Source organism: Lissotriton helveticus, chromosome 2_1 (genome assembly GCF_964261635.1).
Source record: "Lissotriton helveticus chromosome 2_1, aLisHel1.1, whole genome shotgun sequence".
Classification (NCBI taxonomy): domain Eukaryota; kingdom Metazoa; phylum Chordata; class Amphibia; order Caudata; family Salamandridae; genus Lissotriton; species Lissotriton helveticus.
The window spans coordinates 1,919,652,963-1,919,678,451 of NC_136059.1; the positions used below are offsets into that span (position 1 = coordinate 1,919,652,963).

Genomic DNA, 25,489 nt, shown 5'->3' on the forward strand with positions numbered 1-25,489 from the left:
TTGTACATGTATTCATAATGAAAAAGATGTAAAAGTAAAAATAGAAATAAATGAATGCCTCTAACTATTCATTGAGTCGAGTGTGATCCACCTCTCGATCTACATGTTAGATAATAGGGGCAGAGACAGTATTCTCGCGTTCACTGTGACTGCGGGTTAGGTTGTAAACCACAGCCAGGCTGTTCCCATATTGTGTTTGGCCGTTCACAAATAGATGAATTCTCATTGTGAGAGGCGGCATGGAAAGCGTGTTGCTTCGCATTCCCGGCAAAGTTATGATCTTACCGAGTCGCGCCCTCGTTCAAGCATCAGCCGAGTTGTTCCTACTACATGATCGGCCGTTCGCTAATAAATGAATTTACATTACGGGCGGCTGCATGAAATGCGTATTTACTCGCATCCCCGGTTTAAGCTGTAATCCTAACGAGTCCCCGCCCAAGCTTACCTGTCCGTCGGTACTCCGGACATCCGTCTAGGCTGTCTTGGGGAGGAAAATTCGCGAACTCGGTGACTTTTTTTGCAATTTCGCATGAATTCGCGGACCCCGAATTCGCAAATTTCGCCCATACTTAAAAGTAAATAGTGCTCACAGTCTAAATAACACGTACTGTGTAACACGTGAAGTAAAGGGGCAGTAGCCATGGGAGGATACAAATGACTAGGAGTGGGCAACAAATTCTGTTCGCCTCGCGGAAATTGCAAAATGACGGCATTTTCTCGTTCCGCGCGGAACGCAAAAATTTCAAAATGTCCATGATCCTTGGCAGAACGGAATTCGGGGAGCATGAGGGTGGCTCCCTCACCGCAGCAGGGCTCTCTTCTGAGCCGAGGCACTGCAGGCTGCGGGCTGTCTGCAGCCCCCACAAACCCCCTTCTGCTCTGCCAAGCTCGGTTTCATTTCTCTGCTTTTGGATCACCGGAGCCGCACCTACTCTCAGAGAATTGAAACCGACCCCACTAGCAATGGCGTTATCCCTGTACACCCTATTTATTCCCCAGTCTAGGACATTTATGTTATAAATAGCAGAAACCGGGACAGGCCAAACATGGATTGAAGTAGGACTTAAAAAATCCATCCATCCATCCGACCCATCCATCCATCCAGCCACATCCATCACATCCATCCATCCCATCCACATCCATCCACATCCATCCATCCACATGCACCCAAATTGAGTGCACTCCGTGTCCTTTCACACATACACTCGCACAGATGTAAGTTTAGTGAATGCCCGCTAGCACTCATTGTGACCTCGGCTAACTCACTGCACACTCACACTGATGAAGGTGAAGTCATTAGCTCTCTCGTGTTCACATTGATAGGGGTGCACCCTAGTACTAACACCACATGGGTGCACTCACTGCACACTCGCATTGACATACGTGCACTGAATGTCCCTCTCGTGTTCGGCTTGTCAAGGGTGTAACTTCGCATATATACTTACAGTAACAGCAGCAGAGCAGTCAAGCGCTTGAGATGCTCTTACAATCCAGATGTAGCATTATGGGAAATGTAGTCCCATTAAACAAACAGGGCTGCAGGTTCCCCAATGAAAAGGGAAACACACTGGGCTGGAATGGCCACTCACACATGATCCTGGGTGATCAGTGCACTCAGTTCTCTCTTTCACTTACACTTACCTATGGATGTATACAATGTCCCACGCACACGCTGACACTGGTTTATGTGCATAATGCTCTTTAATTTTGTGCACCTCAAACGCAGCCAACATCTCATTCAGTGTATGCCCAGCAAGTCAGCGGGCAGGCCACTATAGCTGGGCCATTAAGTAGTAATGTTCAAAATTTGGAACCCCCAGTAGGTGTAACTCAGTGGGTGACCATGTTGGTTTTCTTTTATTCTCACGCAAACACAGTAGCGCCACATGCAGGCAATAGTTTCGACGGGCGCATCAAAATCTCTGCAAGCACGCAAATTTTCGCGTTTTCGCTGAGATTTCTTGCCGTTTCGCGGAATTTTGCAAAAGGCAACTTCTCAAATTTCAACCAACCCTACAAATTACGGCATGGCTGTAATAAGGAGGGACTAACAAGCCTATAAATGAATCTCAAGGCAGCATTTAGAAGGACAAAGACACAAGCCAATGAAAAATATGGGCGGGGGAGTGGGTGTGGCTTCCCTCATGTACTGAACTGCCACAAGTCTTCACCAGAGCAGCGCTAGCCCGCTGACTCTAGGCTCGACCTAAAAATCATAGTGGTACTCGAAAACACCAATGGTGTGATGTACTGCTGAAGAAGGTAGATTTCTTGCTACACTTCATAGAAATCAATATAACTAGCTGTTTGACGTGGGATGAGAAAAATGTATGTTTTAGTTTACTTGGCTAGACAGGTGACTTTTTCAAGGCTTTCCTCTCAAGTAGCCTTTCTTATCCCTTGACAGCAAATGATAAGGAACCTGAGAACATAAAGATACTTGTGAGAGTAAGAGTGGTTATGCTCAAATAAGGCAGCTTCAACATTCATAAAATGCATGTGTTGCCCCTAGACAGGTTCAAGTTTGTATTTCTTTCAGTATTTGATATTGCATCAATTTTAATATTCATTTGTTGGTCTCGAGTGAGAACCCAGTGCTTTCTGGTACACGCAATTTTCAAATTATAATCTCATACTTTTTTTAATTTTAAAGACTAATTGATTACATGAAAGTAATCTCCTTATGTCATTTTCACGGTTTTTACCAATCTCCAGAGGAGCTCAACTTTTAAGCTATATCCCAAAAGAAATAAAACTTGATTAGCACATTACCAGCCAATATGATATGTTGTTTGCTTTTTGCTCACTTGTCTTTAGTTCAATAGTGATGCAGCAGTACCAACTTGCTGGTGTACACTGATGTGAAAAATTAATTTTACTCAAACATAATGTTTGGTTTGCAGAAACTAAGTAGTGGAAGTTGTTAGCCAAAGACAATAATGCACATGTTGGTGTTTTGGAAGTTATCAGTCTGATTGCTTTGCTTTATATCATATCATGCAATAAAACTGTGTGCCGTCTTTGTTTAAAACATTATGACAGTGTACTATTTCGGAAAGAGTTAGGTCATTCTACTGTTGTAGCAGAGAGGGCAAGACACTGTGTGGTCCATTTGCATTAGGGCTTGTTATTACTAATGTTATTATATTTGCAAATGTTCTGTGGCTACTTGATTTCTTAAATGTATATTGCATAATGAAATGGATTCTGACTTGAACTAACTTTTTACTTTCTGTAGTAACTAATTTTACACTTAAATAAAATATAAACTGAGACCTTGTGAAGCCTAATGGTGAATTTTTATCCTTAATGGTCTTGGCTGCTTATTTGAGCCCAGGATTTCCCCTTTTAACGTCAACACTGACAACATCCAAGTCGGGACTGCACCATCTTCGTTAATTATACCAAGTGTTCCAATAAATGAAAGAGAACTTCCTATTTTAACCCTTGCCATTACCTAGGTTCTAATGTGGAGTGGGACAAAGCCTGTTTCAATGCTTTTGGGAATGGTTGCCAAACATGGGAATTCCTCCATCCACCTTTCTGAAAGTAACAAACTTAGATGTTTTCTTCAACTCTCAGCTCTCATTCACCACAATGTTAATGCTGTGGTCATTAGCATTAACTAGCATCACTCCTTGCATTGTAAATTTCTCCCACTTCTCCATACAGACGATCTTGTGGAAGCAACATGAGAACCTGAAGATGGCATGTCTAGATTATTGTAATACAAGCTGAGAAGACTAAACAACCAGGAGGCCATTATGTGCTTGAACCTACTTACTTCATATGGATATAAATTTCAAGTTTATTAGGACCTCTTCACCCAGCATTAATGTTATCAAGGCAGAACACCAGGATGCCACGAGAAATTGCCATCTCCCTAAGCACCTTCAAGGGACCTGCATTCAACTACTACACAACCAGCAAGCCTTCTACCAGCTAAACTAGGGAGATCTGTGGAAGTTCAGTGACCCAAGCTAGGATAAGCCATGAAACCATAACTAAGGATAAAGAAGAGCCACTTGCAAATCAAGACACATCTGAAAAATTAACTGACTAAACTTGTCAATTCTACACAAATCCTAGGTCATGAGTAAAGACCGTGTGGCGGTCCTTTTTGTGCCTGTTGTTTCTTTTCCTATGTCACTGATTAGTCACACAAACTCTTGAAAGATACCATGACACTCTGAAGTAACCAAAAGGCAATGAGCACGTATTGGCAATCACATCAAAAATAAATCTGTGTTCTAGATGAATTTGCGAAAAACGGGGAAACAGGTCCCGGGACACAGGGTCGGCTGGACCATAGAATAATTTTTAGAAAAAGAAAGGCCGGCCCTGCAGTTGTTTAAAGACTACTTAATTCAAGCAACAAACACAGTAAAACATATACACTTTTTCTACTTCATTTAACAAAAAAACATTTGGCTAAAAAGCATTTGACAAAAAACATTTGACTAAAAACATTTGACAAAGAAACATTCGATCATTCAAAGTACATAAAAATGTAAGTACAGTGATACGAGAAGCGTTAGTCTTTATATGATGTTTGCAAAACTCAATTTTGAAAGTAAAACTATTCGCAGTAAGGATAAAGAGACAAATTAGTTGTAACAAATAGAGATTTCTCATCAGGGCTTTCTCGTTTTAATCGTCTGAAAATTATGTACAAAGAAAATGAGTGAGAATGAGGAATATAATATATAATGAGGAATATAATATCTCACTCATTTTCTAAGTACATAATTTTCAGACGATTAAAACGAGAAAGCCCTGATGAGAACTTGTCAAATGACAAAGCAAGTTCGAAACGCGTCGGCAAAAGCAGGAAGGATTTAACTGATCGGTGTATTAACCAGACCACCGAGAAATCTGTATTTGTTACAACTAATTTGTCTCTTTATCCTTACTGCGAATAGTTTTACTTTCAAAATTAAGTTTTGCAAACACATATAAAGACTTTAAACAACTGCAGGGCCGGCATTTCTTTTTCTAAAAGTGTTCTAGATGAATGGCATCTAGATTGCGTTTAGCGATTCAGCATAGCATTGATGTAGCACTCTTCGGCCTACTTGATGCAACTTGATGGAATGCAAATAGAGAACAAGTTAAGATACCTTGAAATCTGCCCTAAGACATTGGCAAAAGCCGATACAGAACACTAAAAGCACAGCTCTTGCAGACCACCTCAATGCTGGCACAAACAGCGGAAAGTAAATCTTCACCATCCATCCAAGATTTCACCGCACCTCTAGGCTCCTCCAGCAACAGAACTCCCTTGCAAGACCTTTGCATCAAGTTCTTGGACTTCGTCTGTAACAAAATCACGCCCATATATGGCAACTGCGACCCTCAACCAGATCCCATCACCATCACAATTCGAATTCCCATCACAGCCAAAGAACGAATCCTGACCTCATGGTTTACCATCACTACCATCGAAACTGCTGCTACTATAAAGACCTTCCACGCAGGGGCCTCATCTGATCCATACCCCCACCATGCCTTCACTAAAGGACTCCTATTAGTCAGAGAAGCACTAACACTCATCCTCAATGCCTCCATTGACTCAATCACAGGACACCAGGAAGCACACCTCCGTTATGCCCCTCTAAAAACCCATCTGCTGACCAAACCATGTTTTCCAACTGCAAACCCATCTCCCTACATTGCTGGCCAAAGTCTTAGAGAAAGTAATCAACTGATGCCTCACCAACCAGCACAGGCACAGCATCCACCAGCTCCTCGACATTAACCAGTCTTGATTCAGGCCAAACAGCACTCATTGCTGTCACAGAAAACATCTACATGACCCTTGACAGAGGTAAGTAAGTAAGTAAGTACATTTTTTATTTGCATAGTCAATTAAAACCATTGCAATTCCTTATTTGAAACATTTTCTGCATACCATACATATTTCACTGCAACCATAAAATTACATCTATTTATATTAAAAAAATATATTACATTTTACATTTCCTATTTAAAATCTTAAGGTTAATACATTTTACAAACATTATTAAATAAGATTCAATTTGATTTTAATGTCCTCTAAGGGCTTAGCGAGGGGTCGAATTCCGACATTCTCTTTTCCACCAACTACAGAATGTAATACTTTTTAGGCAACGTTAATAGTTTAGCTGGATTTAATAAACTCTAAAATCATCATGAAGGGTCAAGTTTCTGCATCCTTTTTTCAACCTCTTTCATAAACTTCACCAAGCTACAGTTCAACTGTGGGTCGTTTGGTACAAAACAGGCAAGGACTGCATGTCTTCGTGAGCATATTCCTCGCTGGTTAAATTGGAATTTCAACAAACGTTGACAGAGGTGATGCAGAAGCCCTCAATCTCCCAGAATCCCTCCATGGCATTTGACACGGTTTGACACCCCATCCTCATCAGAAGCCCATATGAGAATGATATCTCAGGACCCGCTCTACGCTGGATATGTTCCATTTTAATAGACTGACTGCAAGCAGTCAGCCTGGCACCTTGCTCCTCGGAAGCCAGCAAACTCATCTGTAGAGTGCCTCAAGGGTCATCACTCAGCCTTACCCTCTTCAACACATACATGATCCCTCTGGCCAATGTCATCCTCAAAAACAACATCAACATTGTCAGCATTGCCAACTACACAAAACTCATACTCTACCGGGCGGACAAGACTCCCAATACTACAGAACAAGTTAATTGCCTGCAGGAACGAAGTAGCTAACTGGGTTAAAGGCAACTACCGACAGGATAGAAGTAGTGATCTTCGGTAAGAACATAAGACAATAATACTCACAAAAAAAGAATAATACATTTGCAAAAAAATTAATTTTGTCGAATGGCTTAAGATTGTAGGACATACCACAACATTATATATGACTTGCAAATAGTGAGATATACTTTAAATATGCAGGTGCAATCCTGGACGAAATAGCGCAGCAAGGATTCACCTTGAAATAAAAGAACCACTTTAATGAATGTGATAGATCTGCGTAACCTTTTAACAAAAGAATGTTAGTTTCCCTCTTCTGTCAGTGGATTGAGGTTGGGCGAGTTTTGGAATGTCTTCTCTGTGCTTTGTGGGCTGCTCTTCCAAAAAGTAACATAGGTCATTAAAAATACAGTTGGAGTTTTTCAATGAAGCCACCATTAGCGGACATTTACTGCTGTGCTCCAAAGTGGGAGCCAAAGAAGTGCAGAATCTAATGGTAGAAGCTTCCCACAATGTGACAGACCGACATACATTTTCGGCTGGATGACACTTCAGCGAGTTGAATAACATTTATAAAGTGAAGTTGATATTAGAACATGTTTTGGTACAGTATGGAGGTACATTCAATGTACAAAGCAGGGAAGATGGAATGTTACATGACAATACACTATTCCTCTGAGATTGTTGTGGTTAGATTCCAGTAAACTGCAGAAATGTAACATAGATAGGAACCATCCTCACCCAACAGTCCCTGAAAATGGATACAGCAATAGACTTGAAGTTGATGGCCATCTTCCATTCTGTACAAAGTACGACTTGAACATTTAATGTAACTTATTTAACTACAGCTTTCTCTTGTTTTCTTCCACATTTCTCAAATAGCTTTTTAAGCCAGAGTGAAAGAACGTCCTGTAAGTAATTATATATGATACCTAAACACTCTGAGGAAAAAGCCTCCAGAAAAGGCTCTTTTTTGAAAAAACACTTAGAAGAGCCCCTACTCTTTCACTGTCAGCTGTGTGTGTACACGTGCTTAAAGTCAAGTTACAACCGGGCAAATCTCGATTGGCAAGTACACAACTAAATCACTTGTTTAATTTGTCAATACTTATGTGCTGTCTGATCATCATCACAGACTAATGACACATACAAATTAACTTGTCAAAATGATGTGGAATGGAACAGCATTTGTAAAGTGCACGGAATAGTATTTGTAAAGGGCACTAAACCCGAAGGCATCAAACAGCTAGTGTTGGTAAAGAAAAGACCAAGGAGCTGCAGTCAAGGAAGGGAAAAAAAGCCAGGTTTTAATTTGCTTACAGAATATCAAGGAGTCCAGACTCACAATGGCAGAGTGTTCCATAATTTAGCTGCCGCTACAGAATAGGAGCGGCCACCACACCTGACTTTGCAGTACCTGGGGATGGTCACTTCCCTGAGAGATGATCATCTGAGAAGTCTTCTAGGGATTTATCAGTGGAACTCGGGGGCATATTATCAAGGGGGTTTATCTCCGCTTTTTTGGCTTTAAAAGCCAAGAAAGCGAAGATAAAATTATCTCCCTATTACCTAGCTGTCGCTAACACCAGTTAGCGACAGCTAGTAGGAGATAGCGACCATCTTGGGCCCCACTTTGCATGTCAGTGATATTTATCACTAATGACATGCAAAGTGGGCGTGCCAAGATGTTAGCGACTGGAAACAGTTGTTAACATCGCTATCTCCAACTTTTGGAGATATTCGCGTTAAGCGCGAATATCTCCAAAAGCTAACACCTGCCCCTGAGCAGTTCTAAGCCATGTTATCCAATGGGAGGTGGATAACATGGCTAAGAGCATTAGCTCGGTAATGCATGAATATCGCTGACTTTTCAGCGATATTCATGCATTGCGGCCGTTTTTTATGGCATTTGCGATAAACCTTGGTAATACCAAAGTTTATCTGCGGTAAAAATCGCCGCATCTTAGCGGTAACATTTTCTCTCTAACCAAGCAATAGCGATAATTATCGCTATTGCTTGGTAATATGCCCCTCTGTTCTGAAAGGCACAAGCCCTTGATGGTGAAGAGAAAAGTAGACCTTGCAAAGAGATTTATGTATCACCCGCTTTCTGACTGGCAGTCAGTGAAGGGAGCAAATGCCTTCCCTCACTGAAAAATGTTTAGCCACATTCAGGACCAGATGGGCTACCACATTATGAATGACCTATAGTCTATTTAGTGAGGACTTGTTGATGTTTAAGTATTAACTGTTACAATTGTCTAAAATATTTAATTAAAGTGCTAACTACTGCCACTCTGAGTTCAGTTGGAATAAGAGCAAATATCTTTTTCAAGGTCTGATAATGAAGAAGCAGGAGCTCACAGTCCTGCTGACCTGGACATCAAAAGTAAGAGTGTTATCAATAATAACCCCCAAGATTTTAGGAGATTCAACTGGCAATGGTAAAGTACCACACATTTCTGGCCACTAAAGTTTTGACCACACCAAATGCTGTGCCCCAAAAACCAAGATCGCCATCTCTTCAACATTACATTTTAAGCAATTGTTCTTCATCATGGTAATAATGCCATTCATTAGTTTGTCCATTATTTGAACTTGTCTGCTACCTGCGGCAGATCCTCTGATATGGAGACAATATTTGAGTACTGTTCATATAGCATAACACCTGAAAGTCAAACGAGCGCACCAGTCCTGCAAGACGGGAAACATGCAGATTGAATGGGATGGTGATATTGTATCAAATGCAGCTGACAGATCCAACATGACCAGAGTAGTGGTGCCCCCTTGGTCTACTTGGCAATGAATGAAATCCGGGGAAATAATAAAGTCAGCCTTTTCACGATTATAATATTATTTAAGCTTTTTTTGCCTGCATGGGTAGTATAGAGATAGATCCAAGGTTTTTGAGGACCTCTGGGTCCCCATTAGGTTTAATTTGAGGAGGAACAACAACTGCTTCCTTCCACTGATAAACTCCCGTTATTAATTTTTGATTGAAGACTTTGACCAAAAAAGTCTCAATGTGATCCTGAGTGAGTTGTAAAATATTTTGGCAGCAAGGATCATCAGATGAGCTTCATTTCATGTTCATCATGAGATTTTTAATTTGCAAGGAGGAAATAGGTGGCGGGAATGCAGACAAAACTGCAGGGGACAGCAGGTCAGCAGAGTCAGCCGTGTCAAATGAGGGGAGAGGACTATCCTCATTGATGTTGATGTCTGAGTAATTCTTCAGGATCTTTTTCTGAGGTTGACAGCAGCATTGTCACAGAGACTTTGTGAGCTTTCCATGGACCTATGGCGGCTCCTTCGCTATGGTGGAGGAGTGTCGCCCCACTGCTTTCTTGCAGTGTGAGAAGCAAAAACATAAAATGGTAATCACTTTTAGTTATTACCATTTTATGTTTGCTTTGCCGGGGCTGCTCTGCTTAGGGAGCAGGGCAGGGGAGGAGTGGCTTGCCCACCCCTATGAGAGCAATGACAGTCATGCTCACTTTCCCCTTCTCTATGCAGGCTGCAGTGCAGCCTGCATGGGGAACATACCCACCCCTCCAGCCCCTGGCTGAGCATCGTTTCACAGTGCTCAGACCAATCACAACACTGTATTGTAGCATTGTGATTGGCTTAGGGAAGGGAGCCTGGCTGCCTTCTTCCTGTTCATGTCCTAGTCAGAGGCAGGAGAGCAGGAGCAGAGAAGACGAGGGACCCGGCTTCAAGGTAAGTTTTTATTTTTCGTCTTGCTTTTCCTTTTTTATTTCGCCCCCACGCAACAACACCCGTGACACCCCCCTTGCAGCCACCCCCCATTCCCGCTCCCCCACCCATGAGTCATCTAGGTCACCGCTATCATGGACTGTTGGTATAAGGTTAGAGTGCACTAGGTTTGTATTCAACATCCTCATATTTTTTGCTGTACGGCAAACGTGAAACACATGAAACATTGTTGGAATTGAGAGAGCGCAAATCTGAAAAATGTATAAGTGCACCATATTTACAAGCACGTAGTATTAGTTTAAATATAGATTGCACCAGAGTGTTATATTCATAGAGTGAAAATATAAGAGTGTTTAACTAGAATAGGGATATATATATCTGTGTGAAAACTAATGTAGAAGTTTGTAGAAATGTTAGAATGATGTTGGAATCTCACGTTATGTGACTGTGTGAAAAAGAAATGTAACTCTGCAAACCATGAAAATGTGTAGGCCACATGGCATTTCACAAGAAACGAAAGATGCTGCTACACTTTTAAGTAACTTGGATACTAATGTCATTTTTCTGCAAAGTATTATTAATCATAGAATTGAAATATATGTTTTATATAGATGTGTTACATTATAGTAATGTGTGTTAGTTAGAGTACTGTTTAAATCAAGAAATTAAATGTGCAGAGTGTAGAGGCCTGTTTCATGTAATTTAGTAGGCCTGAATAGATAAAGTCGCTTCTTTGATCTGCATGTGCTCGTTAAGGAGAGGGCGCACAGAGCACAAACGAAGACATAGTTTACGACTTAAAGATATGGTGGAGGCCGGAATTTGGGGCCCACAGTAGAACTGTCTGTTTGCAGGTGCGAGGAGCCCTAATCAGTTTGGTGATGAATGGGCTTTGTTCAGAGACACCTGGCACAGGCCTGGAGGAGGCTTCAGGAATTTCCTGGGGGGTATCGACCAGCGGAGAAGAAGCCTGGGAAGCAAGGTCAACTTTAACAAAGGGTCCAGAGGAGCACCAGCATGGAATTTACCGCCAGAACCGATACCACGTGAGGGGCGTCTCTAGGGGCGTTCCTATTGGAAATGTGATTTTGTATTAGGGACAGCACCCGGGGAGGAGACAGAGCAGAGGGTCTGAGAAGCCTAAGAGAGTGGATGGGTAGGCAGATAGATTGAACTTAAGAGAGCGATTCACCAAGAAGACTAAGAAAAGTGCGTGATCTTCTTTGGAAGTCACCACTGCTGACACCTTTTTAGGTAAAGATCTTGTTACGTAGGGATGTCACTTAGTCTAGTGTAGGGACAGACTAATCTGAATTTTCCTTTCTGTAAATGACTCTTAAGTTGCAACTTATAGCGATTCTTGCAACACTCATGGTATTTGAGATATTTTTGATAATTTCCTTTTGCCGATTGAGAGCATTCAGAGAATTTCTTTTTATATTGATACCTGTATATCTTTTGAATCTTATTCTGAGATGTTTGTATCTTCAGATACTTTGGGCTTTATAATAAATCTTTAAACTTATTTGTAGTCAGTGGTTCTTTAGAGTGGTTTAAATTCTTAATTGATTAACCTAGTAGTGGATTGCCTTTTACTCAATGACAGGTACCAACGATTCATTCGACTTGATTTGGGATCTGGATTTATAACTATAGATCAGAAATCCCGCGTTAACAGTTGGTAGCAGGTAGGATGGTTATCTTCTTGAGGAAGGTAATCTAGACTAGGTTAGCTTACCCCAAGGCCCCTAGACATCGAGAGATGAGCAGCGGAAGAATCGAGTGCCGAAGAGGGTGCTGACGGTGCGAGAGAAGCAGCAGTGTCGGAAGAGAGTGAGTATAACAAGGGTCTTGCGTGAACAGATTGCGGTGTTTTGTGTTGTATCTGTATTGTAATGTCTTGCGGAGTTGAATGCCTGTACTGTGAGTGAGAGAGGGTTGTGAGCGCGCGCAACCTGGTACTGGTAAACCTGGTAAACGGGTGAACTGGTGAAAATCTTAAGTTCGAGGTAGAGCTTAAGTGGTTCGGGTGTATCGAACATCCAGAGTAGTTGTCGACCAGAGTAAGGAGGTCATGAGGTACCATTGACCGCCGCAGGACCGAGATAGGGGGAGTGTAAGAGTGAGTGTGTGAGTAACGGACGCTGGTCGAAAGTTACTGTGTGTAAGTAACCTATCAGAGAAGGCGATTGTCTGGACGTAAATGGAAAGACATTTCGTCGGTTAAGGTGAAAACTACAGATAGACTGTGGGCGTACAGTCAAGAAAAGTGATCGCTTGGACGGAAGTAATCATTTTTCAGAGTATGAATGGGATGCATGCATGACCGCGGAGACGAGCTGAGAAAGGAGGGGAACTGCTGCAAAGGGGGACGAGAGACGTCAGCGAGAGCCGCGCTCTGATTGGGCGGTTAGTGTGACGTCGGCAAGAGCGGCGCTCTGATTGAGCGGTTGGTGTGACGTCGGCTAGAGCCGCGCTCTGAGAGGCCAGTTAGCGAGAACAGTGCTGAGATTGGTGGATTGTCATCAGGAAGTAAACAAACGCGGAGAAAAATAGAAATTCTGTAGGTTTTGAACATGAAGTGCTTTAAATGTTTGAGAGGGATTTTTAAAAGAAAAAAAAGTGACTCTTATTACGGGGAAGAGGCACCGCCAGAGGGTACACCAGCTTACTATATGGCAACGAATGTTGGGTTGCATACTATACTGTGGATTAGTGAATGGAGCAAGATTTCGGAAGGGAATGAGGAACTGACGTTTCCTAGGTATGGAACGTTCAGGTTAGAGGCGTTACATCGGCTGAAAGCAATTATGTCCTCATTGAATCCTTCGCCTAGACCAACACAGTTTGAGGCCCTTAACGCGTGGATTAGGGCGGCACACGATAGAAATCTGAACAGGCGCCAAGAAAGGTTGAAGCGATCAGTAAGGGCAGTGCGAGATGCCCAATGGGATGCGGACGCCAAGAGATGGAGGGTACAGGCTATTGAGGTGGATAAGTTGTACACAGTGAGAGAGGTGGCAGGAGAAAAGAGCCTCATGGAAGAGGATGAGGAGAGCGATTCGGAGGACAATTTGATAAATAGATTGCTGATAGATAGACCGCCTCCGAGAGTTGGGGGGATTGAAAGTAGAGGACTCGCAAGGGAAGATGGGGCTGCCATAGAGGGGTATGTACCACTTCCTATATCGGAATGGACACCTACCAAAGGCGAGGAGACACCTCAACATAGTACGGCACAGAGTGTAGTCGGAAGGTTTGTGGTACAGAAGACACCAACCACTGAGAAGGTTGAGTCTTATGGATTGCCAGACGCTCTACAAGTACCTGTTACCATAGGTCCTATAGTATCGATTTACAACCCCGAGAGAGACAGAGAGGAAGAACAGACACGGTTAGACAGAGAAAGGGTTGAGATGGAAAGGAGGAACAACACGACAAATGCCTGGAGGCAATTGCCAGGACCAGTAACGTGGAACACCCCATTCGATTCAGCAGTGGGTCCCACAACAGGACAGGAGGGTCAAAGAGGACCGATGGACCTAAGGGGACCACGGCCGAAATCCTTTAAAGAGTTAAGAGCTGACTTGAGAGAATGGGATGGGTCTACAGAAGCAACGAGCAACAGGTCAAGAGCAGAAGCTGAATGGGGAAGTCGAGGCAACGGGACGGTATCTCACTGCGGGGCTAGCGAAAGCAGTCAGGAGCGTGAGGGTCAAAGTCAGGAGAACAGAGGAGTTATCCGTCCTATGGATGATAGGGACCAGCAAGAGCGAAATGGTAGAAGCACGGAATGTGAGGAGATGTCTCGTCTCTTTGAAAAGGGTGGAGACCAAATGGTACTAGCATACGGAGATAGGTTTAGATGCGCTCATCACGCACTAGGAGAAGATGTACAGCACTGGAACAGAGGGAACAGTGAAAGATCTCGCCATACATCGAGTAGTCAGAGATCACAGGCAAACTGTGGGGAAAGGGGGAGTAATGGAATGTCTTGCCATGCACCCAGAGAAACCAGGCAGAATGGGGAATGTAGGACCATGAGGCCCAATGGAGTGTTTCATCATCCACCCAGAGAGGACGGAACTGCATGGGACCTGGAGGGGTGGGAGCATGGGAGTACTCCCCGTAACTCACCTGAGCCTAGACGTAGGACTCGGAGCTGGGATGGGAGAGATGTGAATGGACCCCCTAGAGCTAGCATACTGAAAGCTGCAGTAAAGGCCAAAAGACTCGATGTTACCAGCTTAAAATCAGATGTGGATGAGATCATAGATGGTACGTTGTCTTGAGAAAGGATAGATTTGTACGAACAAGATGAGTTGCTGTTTATAGCAAAGGACATTACCCGAAAGGCAAGAGCAATTCATGAGAAATTGTCTGAACTGGCAGAGAAGTATATGGTAGATTTGTCCAGAACAAAAACATTACAGAGTAACCATAGGTTGCAGTATTCGGACCAAGATTTAGATGAAAAGAGAACTACAGGATTAAAAACACACATAAGGGAACTGATAACAGGCATAAGAGTGTGGAGGGATCTGGACAAATGGGAAGAGAGGTGGGCAAAAAGGGGTACTGTCAGATGGAGCACGAGTGTGATGTCTCCGGAAGGAAGGGTAATGCGGATGGAGGCATTTCCTTTGAGAGAAATATCGAATGGGAACTATGTACATGTGCCCTGGAGTAGAGGAGATTTAGCTGCATTTACCAACTCATTTCCGAAGTTGAGGGACAATCCTGTTGAGTGGTACAAGCAGGTAGAAAGGTTTGTGAAAATCTCAAAAGTACTGTGGATTGATTTGAACACCTTGTTTGACATTGTGGTCCCAGGAGATTTGTGGACAGCATGTAAGACTAGTGTTGAGTGGCCAACTGTAGAACCAGAAAGGAATGCTGTTACAAATGGACCGTCTGAAATTGTAATGCAAAAATATGAAAGGGTAATAGCTTGGCTGAAAGATAAGGTTCCACCACAAGATATAGATTGGGTAAAAATAGACCGAACCAGACAGGAACCCAAGGAGACAGTTCTTGAATTTTATGAGAGATTGCTGAAAATGTTTAAACAATACAGTGGACTCGATGTAATGGACCCCAAAGATATAGGACAGTTTGTATCAAAGTTCGTTTTGGGGTTGAGACCTGATATTTGTGATTCAGCAACACTTAATTTGCTGGCAGAACAGACCACTGGATGAGATTTTGAGGTATGCGAGGTACTGTAGTGATGAAATAGATTCTAAGTCAAAGAAGCTAAAGGAAAAACTAATGGTAGTGCAGATGCAGTCAGCTGGAAAGGGCGGACAGCAGCAACAGGGGACAATGGGACGGAAATCGAGTAATCAGAATAAGGACAGTGAGGATAACTCGAGACCTAGGATAGACTTTGCCACATTGAAGAAGACCACAAAGTGCCATCAGTGTCACCAGGTGGGACATTGGAGACGCGAGTGTCCCTATAACCCTGAAAACGGAGAATTAGAGGTAGAGGAGGAAGTTCAAGAGGTTCCAGTTCAAGGGGTGACAGTGCCAAGGAAAAAGGTGGCCAAAGGGGGGACTTCGGCTCCACAAGCTCAGTTTCCGCAGCCACCTAAGATTGCGACAGGGGGAAAGGTCTTTAGACAAATGCCTCTTTTCATAGATGAAGAAAAGTGTTACTACATTGACCCTTTGACGGGCCAACGTATAAGCAAAGAAGAGGACTGTACCCTCGGGGCAGTTCTAGAAGTGGATCAGAGAGGGCCATTTGTTGAGGCAGAGGTAGCAGGGTGTCCCACAACATTCTTGGTGGATACTGGAGCTACTCGATCAACTTTGAGATCTGCAGTGGTTCCTGATCTACCAATGTCGGGGGAAACAATTCAGGTGGTTGGAGTCGCAAACAAGAGAATGACTAGCCCTTTGACGGAACCAGTGTCAGTGAAAATAGGAAACTACATGAATGAACATCAGTTTGTAGTATGTGATTCTAGTCCTGTGTGTCTGTTAGGAAGGGACTTATTGTGCAAATTGAATTGCACCATATATTGCACACCTCAGGGAGTGGAGGTACAAACCACAGACGATGATGCGACTTTTAAAGTTGTTAATTCAAGAACATGCATAGAACTGTATCCTACTCTGACTGTGGAGGAACTTCCTTGGGACTTACGCGAGGCAGTATCATCAGAAGTATGGGATTTTACCGGAGAAGAGATAGGATTGATCAAAGGGGTAGAGCCAGTGAAGATCATGGTGAAACCGAATGTCGATTATCCAAGAACGCCTCAATACAAGCTGTCCCAAGAGACGATTGCAGGAATAAAACCTGTGATCGATTCTATGATTCAACAGGGTATTCTGAAGGAAATCGTGGGTAGTCCATGCAACTCCCCGATTATGGGTTTGCAGAAACCTAGTGGGAAGTTCAGAATAGTTCAAGATCTTCGAAAAATCAATGAGATAGTTGTTTCATGTTGTCCAGTGGTACCGAATCCATCAGTGATACTGTTTCAGATACCATTCCAAGCTGAGTGGTTCACAGTGATAGATCTTTGTCAGGCCTTCTTTTCAATCCCATTAGATGAAGAAAGCCAGTACCTTTTCGCCTTTAAAATGGAAGATCGCGTCTTAACATGGTGTAGAATCCCACAGGGGTTCACAGATAGTCCTTCAATCTTCAACCAGCTGTTGAAGAAGAATCTTGAAAGTCTAGTACTGCCACAGAACTCGGTTCTGGTCCAGTACATAGACGACCTACTTGTTGCGTCAGAAACAGAGGAAGCGTGTAAGACAGATTCCATCGCCCTACTGAATCATTTAGCTGAAAATGGGCATAAGGTATCTCCGAGCAAATTGCAGTACTGTCTGACAGAAGTACAGTACTTGGGTCACAGGTTGGAAAAAGGAAAGCGCAAGGTGTCACCAGACAGAATAGAGGCGATAATGAAAATGAGTGCGCCTACGACGCCGAGAGAAGTCAGGATGTTTCTAGGAATGGTTGGTTATTGCCGACAGTGGATAGCTAACTTTTCACTGAAAGCAAAACCCTTACAGAAACTGACGCACAAGGAGGTGAGTGATCCGGTACCATGGGACAATGAGTGCTTGATGGCGTTCCTACAGTTGAGAGATGACTTATGTCGTGCTCCGGCTCTAGGGATGCCAGACTACGAAAAATCATTTTCACTTTACTGCTGTGAGAGAGAGGGATGTGCTTTGTCAGTTCTTGCCCAAGTCCATGGAAATGGCCGTAGACCAGTCGCATATTTTTCGGCTACATTAGATCCGGTAGCCGCAGCGTTGCCCGGATGTCTCAAATCCGTTGCTGCAACAGGTGTCAGCATTGAGCGTTGTGAAAGCATAGTGATGGGACACCCGTTAGTGGTGTATGTACCTCATTCTGTGGAATTGTTAATGACCCGGACCAAGACACAGCACCTGACCAATAGTAGGCTCACGCGCTATGAGCAAGTTATTCTTGCTGCTGAGAACGTGACCCTTAAGAGGTGCTCTGTCTGGAATCCTGCTACGTTGATGCCACTTCCCAATGATATAGAAGGCGAAGAATGTGAAGATCACGATTGCCTTGATGTGACTGAACTGTGCACGAAGCGCAGACCAGATATTGTGGATGAGCCATTGACTGACCCCGATGAAATTTACTTTGTTGACGGCTCATGTTTAAGAGACGATACTGGTCGGTTGAGAGCAGCTTATGCTGTTTGCACCATTACTGGAGTTGTGGAAGCCGCTTGCCTGGAAGGAGTACACTCCGCACAGGTAGCAGAAATCATTGCATTAACCGTGCCTGTATAGCAGGCAATAAAAATAGAGTCACCATATATACTGATAGCCAATATGGTTTCGGTGTTGTTCATGATTTCGGGCAATTGTGGTCTCAGAGAGGTTACATGACCTCCTCTGGTTCGCCAATTCGAAATGGAGAATTTGTGCGGCTGTTGTTGGAAGCATTGCAGGGTCCAACCGCTATTGCAATAGTGAAATGTGTAGCCCATACAAAAAATACAGATTTTGTGTCACAAGGAAATAGATATGCAGATGAAGTTGCCCGCTACTGTGCTGAGCATGGATATTCTTTCACGAAGGTGGAAATAGATGGGGCTCAGGAGAAGACAGAACTGAATATGATGCTAGAAACTGTAGACACTTGGGAGGATTTAAGAGTAATGCAAGAGAATGCACCAGAATCAGAGAAACGGGCATGGGAAACAGCAGGTTGTGTGAGAAGCGAAATGGATTTTTGGGTTTCAGCAGATGGAAGGGCAGTGCTACCTGAGGAGTTGGCGAGTCCAATGGCACGACAGATACATGGTCCAGTACACTTGGGAAGGGATGCCATGTTGAGAGTATTCAGGCAAACTTGGTATTGCCCTAAGTTTAGGATTGCAGCAGAAGCAGTGTGTAAACAATGCGTTACTTGTCAGCAGTTGAACATAGGGAAAAGAACACCAGTTACACTGAGTCACATTGGGAGGTCTGGGGGGCCTTTCAATAGAATGCAATTGGATTTTATTGAGATGCCAAAGGTCAACCGCCTTAGGTATGTTCTGGTGGTTGTATGCATATTTTCCAGATGGGTTGAAGCATACCCTACACGCAGGTGTGATACACTCACAGTAGCAAAGTTGTTGCTTAGAGAGTTGATACCGCGCTTCGGGGTGCCTGCCTCTCTGGAATGGGACAGAGGAACTCATTTTAACAGCGAAATTGTGAAGATGCTTTGCTCTGCATTGAACATTGATCAGAAATTGCATTGTAGCTATCGACCAGAGGCCTCAGGTATCGTGGAGCAGATAAACGGGACACTGAAATGTCGATTAGCTAAAGTATGCTCATCAACTTCCTTGAGTTGGCCTGATGCTCTTCCTTTAGTCCTTATGAGTATGCGCAGCACACCCGACAGGAGGACAGGTCTCTTTCCACACGAGGTGCTGATGGGGAGGGCAATGAGACTTCCTTCTGTCCCAACTGCGGCATTGTTGAACATTACAGATGACCTGATCCTGGATTATTGCAAAGGGTTGTCTGACGCCATTCATTCTGTGTCTCTTCAGGTACAGGCTGCAGAAGTTCCGTCTTCAAGAAATTTGTGCCACGACTTGTGCCCAGGAGATTGGGTCCTGGTGAAGAAGCACGTCCGGAAGAATTGTTTAGACGTGCGCTGGAAGGGACCCTATCAGATAATCTTAATAACGAACACTGCTGTGAAGTGCGGAGGACTGCCTAATTGGATCCACGCATCTCATACTCGAAAAGTCCCAGCACCCCTTGAAGAAACAGCTCCTCTCACAGACGAAAATCCAATTGTGGAAGAAGAATCACAAGAGGGGATCAGTCAAGCTGTGGGTGTGTCTGAAGAAGTTGGGAGTGCAACAGATCTAGAAGAAGAAAGGTAGGACGGCAGTGAAACTGAAGTTGCCACTGAAGGAGAAAGCTGTTGTGACTACGACTCAGACACAGACCAGTACCAGAGTGATCAAGAACAGAGTGTGAGGACAAGAAGTAGGAGAACAAGACGTGGAGAAGTTAGTTGGCCCGAAAGAAAGCAAAGGCCGAACTTAAAGCTGACTTCAGAAAGAACTCTTGCTCCTATATCCGAAGATTCAGATCCAGAAGAAAGTGCACAAGAGCAGGAACAGGAAGGTCCGAGAAGATCAAGGAGGGTGCGAGTGCCTTGCAGAAGATACGCTACTCCTGAGTGGACCTACCTCGCTGCAGATGTCCGAGGGACGCAGAACTGGGAGGGTGAGGGAAGTGACCCTGACCAGAACTGACCCAATCATCACAGTGGAAGTAAAGTTCCTGGTACCAGGATTGGAGGTTGAAAGACTGCTGACACTCAACATCGTCTATCCTCCTCTCTTGAGCGGAATAAGAAAATTGATCTTAGAGACAGTTGAATTTCTGTGTTGCTGTTCAAGGTGTCCAATACTTGAGGGAATACATCTTCGTATGGAAATATTTGAGCGAGTGGTGGAAATTCTTGGAACACGCATAATTTCGGACTATTAAAGACTTTGTAAAGAACTTTGTAAATACCGATTGAAAGATAACCTAGCGCCGAGTGGAAGAAGAAAGACATTAGGGACTTCCATTTTAGTGGATGGAGAAGGGCTAGGGCTGTCTATTGCTACAGAACTCAGACACTGTTCTTGCGGAGGGAATTATCAGCTTCCAGGTGTGGACTCAAAGAAAGACATTGTGCAAAGAAAAGAGACATTGGAGTCCAGTGGGAGACTTTGGCTGAGAACTGAAACCAGAGCTACACTGTTTCGAGATCATGGAGGCTGGCAACCCGAACCGCAGGGCAAAATGCATAGTAGGCACACTTTTAGTGGTAGTGATTTTTCTTATAGTTTTAGTAGTTACTATATCATATGTAGTGGGACATGAAAACGAAGTAAAAGCAAGAGAAGAAGCTAAAAGAGTATCGACACATAGGCCTACTACTGCTGTACAAAGTAGAGTTAACACAGAGAAGGAGAAGGCTTTGTTAGATGCTGAGGTTAAGAGATTACACACTGATGAATCCCAGGGGAACTTTAAGTCAAATGCTTATGCTAAATTGCTGTATGAATACGTTGATGTCATGGAGGCGAAGAATTGCTACGTCTGTATGCAATTACCAGCCTCTGTAGATGAGGGCATCAGATACCATCATCTTCCATTGACTTATGGAATCACATGTAGTTTGCTGCTGAGCATATTTTATGAACGGGATGGGTTCGAGTATTACTTCTCGAACTTCGATTCTGTGTTGCCAGAGGTGCCAAATTATAAACATCTCAATAAGTGGGATTATTACAAGAGTGAAGACAGATTACAGAAATTTTTCATACCATGGAGAACATTAGACACTTCACATGCCCGAAGGAATAATTTGACTTGTTCCGTGTCAGAAATTGAGAAAAAGTTTATAGGGCAGGTGGATACTCGATACAGGAGACAAAAGGTTCTAAAGGCTTCAGGTCAATGGAAAACAGATTGGACTGAAGAAGAAAGAGCACACAAAAGCAAGGGTAGCAGTGGTCCAATAGCATTAGATCGAGAAAAGAAAGGGAAACTATGTATACATAGGGGTCAAACCTATTACGAGAATGTGTTCGTGGGAGAAGTCAGTTGTGCACATGCCTTCCAATTGGAGTATTACTCCAAAGACTTCTTGAAGGAGATGCAGGTGATCCCCAATGTATATTTTGTTTGTGGAAGAAATGCATATGTGAAACTACCAGATAATTGGTATGGATCATGTTATTTGGCGATTGTCTTCCCGAAAATATATCATGCTGAAGAATTAAAGTCCAAAAAGGGAGGAGCTCAAGCAAGAGGAAGGAGAGATGCAAGCTCTGAAGTAATTGGAGACATATTTGGAGCTGCATTTCCTCTTTTAGGGTTAATACTGAATGACATCAAAATTAGAAGATTGGCAACAGTCGTAGATAGATTATCTGCCAGTACTGCTAGATCTTTAATGCTGGTAGAGGGAGAGATGCAATCGATAAGGGCAATGGTTCTTCAGAATCGACTTGCTCTAGACGTTCTGTTAGCCAACGAGGGCGGAGTCTGTAAGGCTTTGAAGGTCCAGGAATGTTGCACTTACATTCCAGACAATTCAAAACCTCTAGAGAAGTACATACGAAACATTACTTCAATTCATCGTGAGGTTGAGGATTTGGCGCAGGTAAATGTGTGGGAAAAAGTAGGACAAGGAATGGGAAAGGTTGGAGGTTGGTTTGCCAACCTGGGAAAGGGTTTCGTTTGGTACATACTGAAACCTATCATCATAATAGTGATTTGTGTAATCACTTTGTGGGGATTGGTGCGACTGTACAAATGGTATAGAGCAAACAGGTTGCAGAGATCCATGCGAGAGCAGGGGAGGAGATTAGCTGCGATGCAGGAGAATCAGTACAGGAGTCTGAGGGCTCTAGAAGAGATGAAACGAGGGAATATTGCAACAACTTCAGTTTGACAATCTATACCTAAATGAGGGTGTTGCGATGATGATGACTACTGGAAGTCATCAAAGGGGGGATTGAGAGAGCGCAAATCTGAAAAATGTATAAGTGCACCATATTTACAAGCACGTAGTATTAGTTTAAATATAGATTGCTCCAGAGTGCTATATTCATAGAGTGAAAATATAAGAGTGTTTAACTAGAATAGGGATATATATATCTGTGTGAAAACTAATGTAGAAGTTTGTAGAAATGTTAGAATGATGTTGGAATCTCACGTTATGTGACTGTGTGAAAAAGAAATGTAACTCTGCAAACCATGAAAATGTGTAGGCCACATGGCATTTCACAAGAAACGAAAGATGCTGCTACACTTTTAAGTAACTTGGATACTAATGTCATTTTTCTGCAAAGTATTATTAATCATAGAATTGAAATATATGTTTTATATAGATGTGTTACATTATAGTAATGTGTGTTAGTTAGAGTACTGTTTAAACCAAGAAATTAAATGTGCAGAGTGTAGAGGCCTGTTTCATGTAATTTAGTAGGCCTGAATAGATAAAGTCGCTTCTTTGATCTGCATGTGCTCGTTAAGGAGAGGGCGCACAGAGCACAAACGAAGACATAGTTTACGACTTAAAGATATGGTGGAGGCCGGAATTTGGGGCCCACAGTAGAACTGTCTGTTTGCAGGTGCGAGGAGCCCTAATCAGTTTGGTGATGAATGGGCTTTGTTCAGAGACGCCTGGCACAGGCCTGGAGGAGGCTTCAGGAATTTCCTGGGGGGTATCGACCAGCGGAGAAGAAGCCTGGGAAGCAAGGTCAACTTTAACAAAGGGTCCAGAGGAGCACCAGCATGGAATTTACCGCCAGAACCGATACCACGTGAGGGGCGTCTCTAGGGGCATTCCTATTGGAAATGTGATTTTGTATTAGGGACAGCACCCCGGGGAGGAGACAGAGCAGAGGGTCTGAGAAGCCTAAGAGAGTGGATGGGTAGGCAGATAGATTGAACTTAAGAGAGCGATTCACCAAGAAGACTAAGAAAAGTGCGTGATCTTCTTTGGAAGTCACCACTGCTGACACCTTTTTAGGTAAAGATCTTGTTAAGTAGCGATGTCACTTAGTCTAGTGTAGGGACAGATTAATCTGAATTTTCCTTTCTGTAAATGACTCTTAAGTTGCAACTTATAGCGATTCTTGCAACACTCATGGTATTTGAGATATTTTTGATAATTTCCTTTTGCCGATTGAGAGCATTCAGAGAATTTCTTTTTATATTGATACCTGTATATCTTTTGAATCTTATTCTGAGATGTTTGTATCTTCAGATACTTTTGGCTTTATAATAAATCTTTAAACTTATTTGTAGTCAGTGGTTCTTTAGAGTGGTTTAAATTCTTAATTGATTAACCTAGTAGTGGATTGCCTTTTACTCAATGACAGGTACCAACGATTCATTCGACTTGATTTGGGATCTGGATTTATAACTATAGATCAGAAATCCCGCGTTAACAGTATAAAATAGTGATATTTTTCAACCAGTGCCTGACAACAAAACACATTCAAACTAAATTTCCATTTTTCTCTGCTAGCTTTGCGGAGGCAGGCGCTGTTTTACTCTCCCAGGTTCCAACTTAAAAAGGGAAATACAATGGGCATGAAAACACCACCAGCTGGGTGGCTCAGGTTGCATTCATTTTAGGAATACACCCTACTGAGTGATGGATGTAATAGATCACATAATATTGACATTAGGTCGTAATATTAACAGAAATCCATTCACGACGCACCAATCTTGTCCAATAAGGCTCGTGTTACTAAGTGTTCCTGTGCCATTACTGTTATATCTGTTATTTGAAAGCCTTTGCTCAGCATGCAGGAGATATGTGCGTATAATTGGATGCATCATGTCCTGGATGGTTTCCACTCTATGCATCATTATAGGAAAACTGAGCGGCATGGGTAAAAAATACCCTTAAAAAATAATAGTATCCTTTTCCACATTGATTTCTTTTCAGATGCAATGTTAATTTTGTCGTAAAAGGTATTACTTAATGGTCCAGCAATTGGGTGTTTGTCACAGTGTAATTTGTTTTGGTTGACGATAAAATTGTACATGGATTTTTGTAAAGTATTTTGAATAATGCAAACAGTACAGTAGTCCATTCATATATAGGCAAAGCATGCGGTGTTACTTATACACTATCTTTCACGAATTTAAAATAAAAGTATGCACATACCTCTAATCGCTGTACATGCCACATTGGCGCACCGACTATAGTGGCTGTCAGCCAGACAATACCTGCAGACAATAAACAAAAAAGCATATTGTTTATGTGCGATATAATATGGAGTGATAACAAATAAATGTAAACTTCCAAAGAAGATATTTTTTATGACTTGTAATCTACGTGTCTATGTAAAACTGACAGAGAATTATATCACTTAGAGGAAGGGAGGAATCCGGCAATCTGCAACATAAAAATGGCGAATTGAGAAGTTAGTCAGTCCTCTTATTTGCTGCCTCATTTTTCTATATTTCTTTCGATGTTTAAACTTTCATTTTCTTTCAGTCATTTGTGTTTTAATATGGAAAACAATTTGGATATTATTACATTTCGCTTTCTCGTTCTCGAATGGTCTAGTGTTTTGAAGCCCTTTTCAAAGACTAAAGATGATCCTGGTCGGTCTGGTTGTCTCATCGAATCCTGGCACAGTCTCTGTGCCTTGTTTTGTAGCAATGTGTGTAGAAGAAGCGACACATTCAGATTAGTGGCTGTAGTCTCCCCTTGCAAAAGCAACAAAGGAAGTGCAGAAAGAGAACATATTTTTAAAAAATCAGAGAAAGTAGAATTATTTACACAACCATTTGAAGGTAGCACCAAACACATCTTTAAAGAATACAGATTAAACACGTTCTTTTTCGTATGAAATAGTCCAGTTTTAATAAGATTATCTCACATTCCTAATCAAGATTAAATACCAACACTAACATGACAGCGACCAATGCAACACTTGAAGAGAAGAAACATTGTGTCTTACTGCAAGGTAAATCAACACTTACGTTAACCATAATATTCTGGCTGAAGACCACA

At 42.7% G+C, this 25,489-nt stretch overlaps 1 protein-coding gene across 1 annotated transcript in view; it reads right to left on the reverse strand.

The window, feature by feature from the left end:
- The window catches only part of QRFPR (pyroglutamylated RFamide peptide receptor), a 506,738-nt gene that overhangs the window by 257,066 nt on the left and 224,183 nt on the right, over positions 1-25,489 (reverse strand). The window contains exon 3 of the mRNA XM_078677651.1: positions 24,635-24,696. Within this exon, the coding sequence (XP_078533777.1) occupies positions 24,635-24,696 (62 nt within the window). The remainder of the gene's footprint in view (positions 1-24,634; positions 24,697-25,489) is intronic.